We start from the raw sequence: 12,338 nt of genomic DNA on the forward strand, positions 1-12,338 counted from the left end.
GTAAGCAGAAACAATTCTGATGGTATTGTTAGGAGCTGGCATTTGCACTTATGCAAATCTTTTACCGGTTCAGAATAACAATGATTTAATGCAGCAGCACAGTTCAGCACTTGACATGCAAACATAACTGTTATTGTGGTTTATTTTTTTGTACTACCCTTATTAAAGACAAACCAAGAAAAATATTGGTAACTCCTGTTTCTGTAATACCATTTACATTCAGTACTTCGCTTTAAAAATGTGACACTATTAGTACACAGTGTGATAAATATTCTAAGCATACACAACTTGTGCTAGGTGATAAAATATTCTGAGCATGTCCTAAAATGATTTTCTCATCAGAGGTGGCTTGTTACCTCCACCATCAGCAGATACTGATAATTAATCAGCTGAAATGAATCTTTACAGAATAAACAAATCTGTTATACATGAAGGATGATTATGTTCTTTTGGCTGCGAAGATTTTTCATAACTTATTCATGCCAATGGTGTGCCTGAGTTATGAAGTATTTTTCACTTATGAAATAAATATAGCATCTTTTGTTTGGCATGTATCCCCTCTATTTTTTGGGCTTTACCAATGTAAATTGCAACAGATCTACCCGCTATACTGATCTACCCCAGTGGAAGAATTAACCCTCTATTCATCATCAGCATCAATATTTCCTGAGTTATTTCAGATTCATTTCTAAAACACAGACCTTGTGAAGTGCTTTCAACTGTTCCATTTTAACAGCAATGTCTGTGTAAATGCTATTATCATCCATAAGACAGAATCACAGCTGTCTCCTTTCAACTTTGTGAATTCTACTCTCCTGAAGACGTAATACACACAGTGGGGGATAGTGTTGTACTTTGAGATGGGAAAGCCATGAAAATATGCTACCATTTGTATGGATTTCAAAATGAATTCATACTTCTACATGCTGCTTTTATGCTCACTTTTCTGTGAACTATTTAAACAACCCGTTTGGTTTTCCACTGGAAAATGAATTTTAGTCATGCATGTGAAAGTACTTGAAAAACCTTATGTTCTAAGGAACAGGAAACAAGATCGTGTTTGGCTGACCTCTGCAATCACAGATAAACAACAGGGTTTAAATTGCAAATATGTGCAATAAGTTAAAATAAAGGCAAAAGACAAAACAATTACAATTGTCAATGTTATAAAATAATAGAAAACCAGCAAATATATTTGAGGAAATCATGATCTGTTGTGATTGTGCTTCAAATAGAGAAAGAAGAATTGCAAATGATCCATCCAGACTGAGTCATGCTTTATTTTATTAGAGAAATTCTCAGGGTTAGGCCTACTGTGTGAGCACAAATTCTTGGCTATGATTCACTAGAACTGATGGGCTAACTCACATCAGCCAGACATCTTTTATTAAAAATGAACAAAAAAAAACCCCAAAGAACTTCCCCCCCCAATCTAAACACAAAAACACAGAACAGAAAACCCTAACCAAACCCTTGACCTAAGGAAGGGAATGCTAATTCATGCCTTTCCTTGAGGCTTCACTGAGGGAGAGGAGTCAACAGAGTTTTAAGGACTATTTAAATAAAATCTGCTCATGAAAACCTTGTGCTCATTTCTTTCAAACATTCAGCTCTTTCCCACTGGTCACTAGTTTATTTGTACAATAAGCTACACTTATAGGAAGACATACTTGGTGCAAGTTTTATGGTAAGTTATCATAGAGCACGCTATCCATATAACACAAAAAAGCTCCCTGGAAGACAGTTACTACGTTGTGGGGCAGACAGAAGGTATACTGAGGAAAACAGCTCAATAATTTGGGTACTATCGTAAGTCTTGTGGGTCTTGGGTCAGTCTTTGCTTTACCTCAGCCTTTCACCAAGGTACAAGGTGCATTCAGATCATTCCAGATCCAGTTCTTTCCAGATCTCTCCAGATGTCCTCAGACCGTTCCAGATCCAGGAAGACATTTTCTTGCCTTTAAGCTACATACTGCAATGCCTACATTTCAGACATCTGTCAGTGCAGAATCCAGATCATTGTAAGAGAAATCATAGGAGTTATGAATGTCAGAACAAGACCCAAAATTGCTAGTACTCTGAGCTCTTCCTTATACTAGTCAACAGAAAAATGCTGATCCTTTATGAGCCTTTTATGAAGGCTAAAAATCATGAGCCCCAGGCTGTCAGTCTCCCCAGGCTAATCTTTAACAAGCTCAACAAAGATCGTACGTACCTACTGAGATACAGTTGCTTTGCTATACAGTACCCTAATAGTTAAAACACCAAGCTGTGAATCAGCTATCTTTCTCTCTTCTACATGAAAATAGTCAAAGCCTGATTTTTCACCTCAATGACAGTGTCCAGATACTAGGTTGTGGCTTATTTTGGTAATAAGCTACAGGTCGTCCTGCAAAACCTGTTCTCACATTTACAAACAAGAAGACGGCACAAGGAGGAGCTAACTCTAGGTCATTTCTCATTGCAGAGGGGAGTCCTGGAATGAAAGTGCACTCAGTTTTCTGAGTGTTATGTGTAAGACAAAGATGTTGGTTGAGGAGACACAACCTCCTAACTTCTCCAAGAAATGTTTATATGTTTCGTAATGAAAACTGACTCAGAATTTTAAACTCATCCCCTTGCAGTTTAACATAAAAAAGTCATGCTTCTCTCCAGTCCAGCTGTTCTTGGATTCTCCTCTGCACAATGACACAGCTTCACTAGAAAGAATGAAAAATGTTCCTCCCTTATTCCCCAGAGCAGTCTACGGCTTTGTGGTTAACACATACTGAAAGGAGTATGATACATGGGCCTGAACCTAACCTCAGCCAACAGCGGACTTTGAAAACAAGTTGCTTATGTAGCCAAAGAGAGTGCTGTAATCTACCGCAGTCATATTGCATGCCATTTTAAAAGTGAACAGTAGTCTTCACTGCCTTTCCTATGAAGATAAAGAACCTGGACATGGTCAAAGACCTGCCAGGCCAAACCCTTTATGCTGATTGCACTCAGGTTTTCATGTAAGCTAGTCAATGGCTAAGGTCCTTGCCAGGACCAAGGCACTGCTGAAGGCAGGACTTGGGGCAGCTGGAGCTCTTGAAGACTGGGAAATTAAGCTGATTTAGACTTAATACAGGAAGGGATGTCTAAAGGTCATCTAGTCCACTCTCCCTGCAGTAGGCAGGGACATCTTCAACTAGACCAGGCTGCTCAGAGCCCCATCCAACCTGATGGGTAGATTCAGACTAGATATAAGGAAAAAAGTTTTTACAGTGAGGGTGGTGAAACGCTGGAACAGGTTGCCCAAACAGGTAGTAGATACCCATCCCTGGAAACAGTCAAGGTCAGGTTGGACTGGGCTCTAAACTGTACTGATTTTCTTAGCAGTATTAATATGCGAGGAAAAAAAAATCCCATTGAAGCCTGTTTGCACAAAAATAAAGCTCAATAGGACAGACTTTCAGCCTCATATCTAAATATCCTGGCTTCTGTATATCCACAGAATGTTGTGTTTGTATTCTAAGACAATTCTTATGCTATTTTCTCCCTGTCATTTTTCTCTTCTTAGTGGTATTATTAAAATAATCCAAGATTGTTTTCTGTTGTCTATAAATGGACTGCTATTATCTATTCATTTATGACAAGGTGACAGTATTTACTTATCTAGTTTGCAGATAGGCACTACATAATCTGTTTTTCGTGTTCATTTGAAATGGTGTGGTTGGAGGAAGGCTCCAAGTCTGCTTTGCTCTAATGACTGTTTTCTGGGTCAGGGAGATGCAGCAAGAAGAAAAAGGCTGTGCTGTCTCAGGGAACAGCTGTGCACATGCAGCAGGCACATGGATGTGGGGCAGGTAGAAAACAGAAGAGAATGCAGTGAGTGGGAGGGTTTTTACAAGAAGCAGATTGGAAGGCTGATTAAAATTGAAGGAGGCCTTGCAAGTGATGGAAGAAACTTTCAAGGAACATGAGAAGACTATACAAATTGCTGAAAGCCGTCATGTTATTTAATCATTGGATTGAAAGCAAACATAAAAAGATCCATCCTGCAAAGATTTATAGTGGGCAGATGCATTTATGAATCTGCACCATTTCTATACTGTCTCCTTCTAAGACAATTAAAAACAATTAAAGAGTTAACTCTTCTTATTTATAATGTAACAGATCTGTCTTGGAGATCCTTCACCTTTTTAATATGTTTATGGTACTCTCTTTAGTGAAAATGCTGGAAGATCTACCTCAAAGCTATGACTAACTCAATACCCCATTATAAACACAAAACCTCATCCCTGAGCTACTCTTATAAGCACCCTTTAGTTACATGCACAAGTCCACACTACCAACCTCAGGTCAGCCTAAAATCCCCTAAAGAGCCAGAAGCTCTGAGGCCAGTCACAGTGGGCATCGGCAGGGCCCTGGTCACAGCCTGTGTGCCAAGTGGTATGCTGCCAAACACGCGCAGACAGGCTGTCTGTAGACAAGTCTGCAGACTGTCTGTGAGGCTGAGTGTGCCATACTTGTGGTCACCCTGGGTACAGCTGTGGACTCTAGTGGGGCTGCTTACGTGTCACGTTCACACTGGGTTAGGACCTAAACCAGCATTGAAAGCACGGCTCATTCTTGGGACATCCTAGAACAAAGCCTTGGGATACAGTAATTGGATGAAAGATCCCTCAAACAGCAGTCTGACTTGCACAGAGGTACACAGATCTGGGCAGGATTTGCTGAGGGGTGCAACACCAGCATCACCTCTGTGAAGGCGTTTCCCATCCTTCCACTGCTTGCCCAGGTGTCCGGAGGCATTTCCTCGCGTAAATAATAGAAGTCAGTAATAGGTAACACGGTCACTTGGGTCTCTCCAGCAGCCAGAGGGGCTGCAGAGTCCCTCAGGGCTCCGCGTGCCCTTGGGGTGACCCGGAGGATGCCAGGCCACCATCCATAAGCTGAGGAGAAGACACGAGGCAAATCGGGTGTCCCTCACCGGGCAGAAGCAATGCCCGCCCCGAAACGGCATCAGCCCGCTGCTGTCTGAGGCCGCACCTCCCGGCGCCTCGCCCCGCTGACCGCAGACCCGCTACCCGCCGCGGGGCCTGGCCGTGCCGGGACGGGCGATCACGCGGGCCGCAGCCGGCCCGGGAGCGGTGCAGCCAATGGGCCGTGCCTGGGAGAGCGGTGACGGCCGGCGCTGGCGGGCTGGTGCGCAGGCGGGGAAGCTGCCTGCCGCGGTCGGAAGGGAGGGGAGGGGAGGAAGGGAAGGGACGGGAAGGGGGTGGCCGCGCCGGGCACAGCATGGCTGCCAAGGTAAGTCACCGCCGGCGGCGGGCGGGGAGGCGGCGCGGGCGGCGAGCTCCCGGCGTGCGCCAGCGCGGCCGTTGGCGGCGGGGAAGGGGCCGCGGCGGGAGGCAGGCAGGCGGCCGCCGCGTTTGACCTCGGGCCTGTCCTTGGCGAAACCCGGCGGGTGGCGCCTGCTCCTCCTCGCGGCGCCGCGGCCCCGGAGGAGGAGGCAGAAGACGGGTGGGCTGCAGGGCCGAGGGGCTCCCGGGCCGGGCCGGGTGCCGGGCAGCGCGGAGATCCCCACCTGCCAGCCGCGGGGAGCGGGCCTGCGCTCCTCTCGCCATGCACCGTTCGCGGGTGCTGCCTGCGGGGTGCAAGGTAGCTGGTCCCGCCGGGCCGGGCGGCCCTCACCGGTGCGGCCCCCACGCTGTCCTGCCGGCAGCTCCTCCGAGCGCTGCTAGGCCCAGCCGTGCCTCGGTGAAGGCCCCTCTGGACACATACTTACACAGTGTAGACATGTATAAACATATATATCCGTATGTGTTATGTGCACACCTATTTTTTTGAGGAGAGGATGCAGGTCCTTAGGACAGCGGCTGGCAGGTCAGGACCTCATGGGGCTCGCCATAGGTAGTGATGTTGGCGCCCTTGCAGGTCTTAGCATGATGGTCCACTTTTGCTTTTTCTCCCATTTCCCCATATACCTGTTTTTACCTTCTGTTTTCACATTCAGTTATAATTTCCAAAAAGTATTGCTTCTTAATGCTCTCCTGTCTGATACCTGTTAGGGTTTTCTGCTGTTTCAGAAGGATAAATTAATTGAAATACTTTATAATCAGTTGTTTAATAACACACTTCCACCTCAGAAAAAAAAATAAAATTAGCCTTTAGTTGGATCAAAGCCATATGAAAAGTTAGGTATTCCACTTCTAATGGCAGATAAAATTCTGTGTGGTTTTGGTGTTTCAAAACTTACTACTAGGCTTTCATTTATTGAATACTGAGACTTAAATTGAGCCATATCCTGGTCTTGCTGGAGTCAGTGATGAGACTTGCATCAAGAAAACATCATAAAACTTCCCTAAAAAACGCAAAGCCTCACGTGTGCTTGGTGTGAGCAGTCATGCATTCTGCTGTCTCGGTGAGTCCATGACAGAGCTGCTGTCAGCACCTACCTCACTAATAACTTGGGTAATTGGGAATGCGTGCTGTTTTAATGGGCTGGGCAATATGGGATTCCTCTTTGCTAGGGTATATGAAACAGTCATCCCCAAATATTATGTGTATTATTTATAAATCTTAATTGCCCTGACTAGCTTTGCTGATTTTTTTTTTTCTTTTGGATTGCCCACTGGTTCATGCACACAGCACATCAGTTGCATCTTACCAAACTGTCGTTGCTAAAAGACTTAAAAGTCTTCCATTCACTGAATTTATGAACCTGTTACTCATCTTTTCCTCTCCAAGCAGCAGTTCTTAATCTGCAATGCATTTGAATCCACACTAGTCACATATGCTTTAAAAATGTGGTACATGTGATAAATGTTTGTCTAATCAGGTAGAAATGTGTGCACTATGCTACATGGTTGCATGGTGTCCTTCTTTTGGCTTGGCTTATGACACAGCTCAAATCACCAGAATCTATACAAGCAGATGTTGGAAAGGCTCACAGTTAAGAAGGAACTGAATTGAATATCGTAGGTTTCTGATTACGTCAGGCTTGGCAGAGAAATACCCGATAAAGAGAGTAATGGGTTGTCACTAGTGTCATGAGCATCCTTGGTGCATTGCAAGATGGAGATACAGCACTTTGTACTGCAGTGTTTACAGCCCTCATAGCTTCAAAAGAAGGCTTCTAGCTGCAGGCTTGAACGTGTTTTGAGAGACTTATGTTAAAAAAAAAAAGCAGAACTAGGAGCAGCTAGAATGGATTAATTATTAAGTTACCTTGTGAGACTTCAAGGGTTTTTATCTTCCTGAGGTGAAAGAGTTGCTGTTAAACACTGATGAATTTCTATTTTTATTGAAGTCACTGGCAAAATGTAAGTAGCATTTTGTACTCTGATAACTGAGTCTGAGCTCAGGTTCTGCAAGCACACATATGAATAACTTTGCCATGTAAAGAGTTTCTGGGCCTGAAGTTATTCACATGTGCTTGCAGGCACGGGCCTTGATTTGTGTTCTAACTTCCCCACTGATGCATCTCAGTAATGTTTGCCTTTTTCACCTCAGCCAAACAATGGACTGGTGAGTCGAATGATTTTTCTAAAATCCTTTCAGTACCTTTTCCTTGTCAGTATCCTGCATGACTGCTACCTTTAATTTTTTTATTATAACCTTTTAGACATTTGAGTCTTTGGGATTGAATATAATTGTGCTTCACTTGCAAGATTTCAAATGCTGACATTTTAAGCAGACTCCAGGAGTTCAGTCTGTCAGAAGGAAAACCCAAACGGGATACTGTTAAGGCCGCATAGTTAAGCACTCAAGTATCAAGAAATGGGCAAAACGTTTACATATGGAATCTTTAAAGTTCCCCAACAATGCCATTTTATTTTCTTTGTTGTATGTTACTCAGTGTCTTGCAATTTACACAACGTTTTAAACAGTGTGTAGTGCACATCAGTATATTTTCTTAATCTTTGAAAACATTTTCTGAAAGTGCTTTGTGAAAATTGCACCGTAAATTATATTTGCACAAATTGCCAGTAAAAACACAGCTGAGATGTTGCAGTAAATTTTTACCCCATTGGTAACTAAATTACCATCCTAGGTACTGGCTTCTTTCTCTGAATTGCAGGGAAAACAGGCTATGTGGAAAGCCTTTATGGTAATGAATGTACAGAGCAATAATTATGTTCTATGTAGTGTATCATGCTCTAGTTCTTCATTTTGAGTGTGATTACATTTTAACAATGTAATCATAAAGTTTTCTCTGCCCATTATCCAGATACTTGTAAAGAGAAGTTACATAGTCTAGTTAATGCCCTTGGTATTCATCTGCTGTGTATTTTACAGAAAAATTAACTGTGCCTGTTGTGTGAATGTAAGCTACCATTGGTCCATGTACTGCTACACAGTTCTGGGTATAGCTGTTACCTTATGCATGTGCCAAGTGTGATTTGCTATCTTTCTAAAGTCCTGCTGCTTGGTAAAATATAAACTTATTTTCAGTGGAAGTTCTAAGGTACTTCTCAAGGAGACCTCTTTCCACAGCAAATTTTGCCTTTACCATGGTGCTACTTTTGTCTGTTCAACTTACGATCAGAAATGGTTATTTATGATTGGAGCTTGTATATATATTATATTTAAACTTTGTATTTCATAACCACTGAGCTACATTCAGAACAGTTAAAAATTGCATTAATGAAAATTCCAAACTTAAATAATTTCAATAGATAGATTAAAGTAGATAAACAATTGGAAACCATGTAAAAGCAGTGGATTTAGCTTGGAAGCAATTGTACTCCATTAAACTTCATCTCTGCTATGGACAGCGTATGAATAAATTTTGACACTTGTCTTGAACTGCATAGTACTCATATATGAGTTGATATTTAAATACTGTGGAATATCTCTGATTTCTAATGTAATTGTGCATGTATGAACTTTTATCCATTGGGCACATACTGGTTACCTCTATTACTCAGAATGTATGAGTTATTTTAAGATTGTTGTCTTATGAACAAAGTGAACACCGACACTACATGTGAAAAATCTAGTTGTAGCATGACTGTTCAAATGAAGGCATGAACCTTACATCAGTACCTGGTGGGACTACTTGCATGTTTAATTTTAAGCGCATGTGTAAGTTTTCTGAAGAACAAATGCCTGTCAAAAATATGTCAGTAAGGTAACACGAAGAAATTTGTTGCTGATTTTACTTACATGGTAATATTTAGAATGTTTCTAATGCAAAGTAAAGAATATCTGTTTTGCAGTTTTTTTTATATTTAACAATTTTTTTTTTTAGTTCTCTTTGTGTTTTTCTGGGGCTATTTCCTAAGAAAGCTGTATCGATTATATATTCTTTCTAGTTGCTGCCATATTTACCTATAAAATCCTAAACTTTAAATATCAAAAATAGTTTGTCCCCATCACAGGTTCCTTGTATGTCTTGGTGTTAACATAGTCAGACATTTCCCACTAAACAACCCAGTCCTACAAGAGGCATCACCTTGAATGAATTAGAGTTTGATGAAATATTGATGCCACTGCCCCTGGCTCTGTGGGCCTGTTTGTGTGCCAAAATGATCCAGTTCCTGCACTGAATGGTGTGAATTAATGAGGTCTGGATAAGCAATAGTTGAAATACAAACACCATGGCAATTCAATTCTAGGTGAATATGATTTCAAACAATGCCAGAACTGTTAGATGCTGGTGCAACCATGCCACCTTGATTATTTTGCTTCCATTCACACCCGGTGTGTCCCTTTGTGCATCTTACAGCTCCATCATGCCTCTTCATTCATCTCCTCCCATGCTCTTCTCCCCTGTGCTATCAGTAGGGTGGGGGTGCCTGAGAACAGACTGAATTCACTCTTGCCCTCCATGATGCCATTCTTCCCTTCCTCCAGTAAATTGGAAGAGAAGAATTGCATTGCATTGCCTTGCATGTGGATTTGTTGAGTCCTCAGAAAGGAACAGGTGAGGGATCTTAGGGTTGTGATGGGCTACTGTTTCCATGAGAGGAGTAGAGTCCCTTATAGACAGGTTCCAGCTGCTCGGTGAGATCAAAATAATGGGGGAAAGTGGTTGGTGAGTAAGGAGAGAACAATCTCTGTTTCCCTGAAGCATCACTGAATTTGTGTACTCTAGAATGAATAGCGTCATGACACTTAATGGCACCACAGTAATTTTTTTGTGGTGTGATAGCACCACATAAGATCCATGTGGAAAGTGATGTGTAGTTACACACATCACTCATTGGTGTGTAGTTTTGGAACTGCACATGAGTGTGTAAATTCTTAAGACACCTTATGTATCATAAAACTCTTTTTTCCACTTTCCCCCTCAGAAAAAAACATGTATTTATGCTGCTTATGACTTATTACTGCATCTTGACTTTTTAAGAGACTAGAATTTGCCTGTTAAAGGGACACTGTATTTCTGTGAGTGCTGATAACTTAAGACCTTTCCTAAGTGCAAAGTAGTATGCATGCTGTCTGTAACTGAAACAGAGGAGAAAGCAGATAATTTGTTCCTCTTCCCTTTGTCCAAACAAAACACACAATTGTTTGTGTGTTTGGTTTCATTCTGTTTCTTTTACTGCACAGGTCTTTTCTTATGACATGTACCCCTAGGAGGACTACTTGAGTCCTAGTGCCATGAGGTGCACAGCAAATTAAGGGGCCCAGTGTCAAGAATAATGCCAGGGAAAATACTCATGGAGCCACTATTGTGGAAAAAAATCCATACAGTGCTCTTCTGCAGTGAACACTGAGTTATTACACTGGGGGTTTTGCCTCAACTGAGTTTATATATTTCCTTGTGCTGCTTCCACCCCCCCTTCCTCCTCCCTTCATTGTCAGAGCAAGGTGGGGGCAAGAGGAGGTGGTCAAAGAGGTTGGTTTATGTCTTTAGTATGTTAGAGAGGTACTGATGGGATCACGTGTTGCACCTGCCAGTGGTTGTTACAGTTTTTTGAAACTTGCTCTTTTCCATTATGATGTCCCTGTAAGAGGATTTGCTGGATGACCTCACTTCATGTCTAGCTCTAGCAGAGTGTTACTGGACCCAGCACTTATGTGTATATCCTTACATGCATCTCATCTGTTGTGATGTCCATGGGAAAGCATTTAAAGTTACCTGGATCTTACTGCTTCGGGAAGTGAATTTCTCCTTCTATGCAGCTTTGTGTTCCAGGATGTTAGAGAAGCTCTTCCAAGTGTGCTTCAAATGATATGTTAAAGGCGCTCTTCCTGATTCTATAACGTAGACAAGCTTACAGCCCTGAATGATAACAGTGTGTCTTCTGACCAGCTTGTTTAGGCCAGTATCTATTTTATTTATCTATGTTGTCCAAGGACTATGAGAAGGAGGTATGTGGTACTGTATTTCCTGGAAGATGGCATGAATGTGCTGCTTAGCTTAATTTTTGCTTTTGACCTGTGGAATTGCTTCTGCTTTGGCTATAGAATGGCATCATCATACTGAATAGAGCCTGTATGTTTGTATGGTGCCAAACCTGCACTTGCATGAAGCCTCTGGGCACTACTGTGACTCTGATAATCATGCTACTTCGCTTCAGCTACAGCACGATACTCAGAAACATGATATTTTATGGTGGTAGATAACTAGCGATAACTAAGGATAGTAAAATGTAAGGTTACATTTTTTCTGGTGAATTCTCTTTTTGGCAAGTATCTGTAAATCAGTCATTTGCAGGGAGATAAGAGGTCTTTATAAAAACACTCTATCTTCCATTGCTTTGGAATAAAGCAATTTCAACTTAAGCTTGGTTAAAACACTTAAAGGAACACTGTCCGTTTTCATAACATTTTAAAATAATTTCATGCTATTTACAATACCTTAGAAACATTCAATTGCAGTTATACTCTTTACCAAAAACGTTGCTTGGCCTGCGCAAAATCCACTGTGTTAAAAGATGAAATTGCCCATAAGGAGTGGGTTGTTGCAATTTTTCTTCTTCTCTAAAGTAGTCAAAAAAGAAACATACGAGAGTGGAGGAGTGAACATGTGTACACCAAACTATGTTTGGAGAAGAGACAGAAGGAACAGAGCTTGCCACAAGCCTGATCAGACTACTCTGGTTGGATAGTTGTGGGGTGCCCAACCTCAGCTGCTGGGTTCATATGCTTCCGATGTCTTGCATGCCTAGGCAACCTGCAAGAACTATTTCTATACTGACCAGTAAGTTCACTTTTTGAGTCTCCTTGAAGATCTGCCTTACTCCGTGGCTTACTTTTGGCCATGTGAAAACCAGAGCCTGGAGTTTAGGCTAATAAGAGTTTTTTGGTGTTCTCTAGATGAACATCTCCCTGCCTAACTTTTATCCACTTGGCTTTGTAAGTAGAATTAGGAAACCTCTCTGAGGTGGCCTGGAACAGATACCACAGCAGCC

The 12,338-nt window shown here is 42.1% G+C and overlaps 1 protein-coding gene across 2 annotated transcripts in view; it reads left to right on the forward strand.

Moving 5' to 3' along the window:
• Window positions 1-5,141: 5,141 nt before the first annotated feature.
• SLC25A13 (solute carrier family 25 member 13) overlaps window positions 5,142-12,338 on the forward strand; it is a 100,102-nt gene continuing 92,905 nt past the window's right edge. Inside the window, exons 1-2 of one of the 2 annotated variants that reach the window (XM_062605037.1) lie at window positions 5,200-5,280; window positions 7,486-7,500. In XM_062605037.1, coding sequence (XP_062461021.1) covers window positions 5,269-5,280; window positions 7,486-7,500 — 27 coding nt within the window. In that variant the 5' untranslated portion in view covers window positions 5,200-5,268. Of the gene's footprint in view, window positions 5,281-7,485; window positions 7,501-12,338 lie in introns of both variants that reach the window. The other variant, XM_062605038.1, reaches the window with a different exon arrangement.

This window comes from Pezoporus occidentalis, unplaced genomic scaffold (assembly GCF_034315485.1).
Source record: "Pezoporus occidentalis ecotype Australia unplaced genomic scaffold, CSIRO_AGI_Poc_V1 ctg9, whole genome shotgun sequence".
Taxonomy (NCBI): Eukaryota; Metazoa; Chordata; class Aves; order Psittaciformes; family Psittacidae; genus Pezoporus; species Pezoporus occidentalis.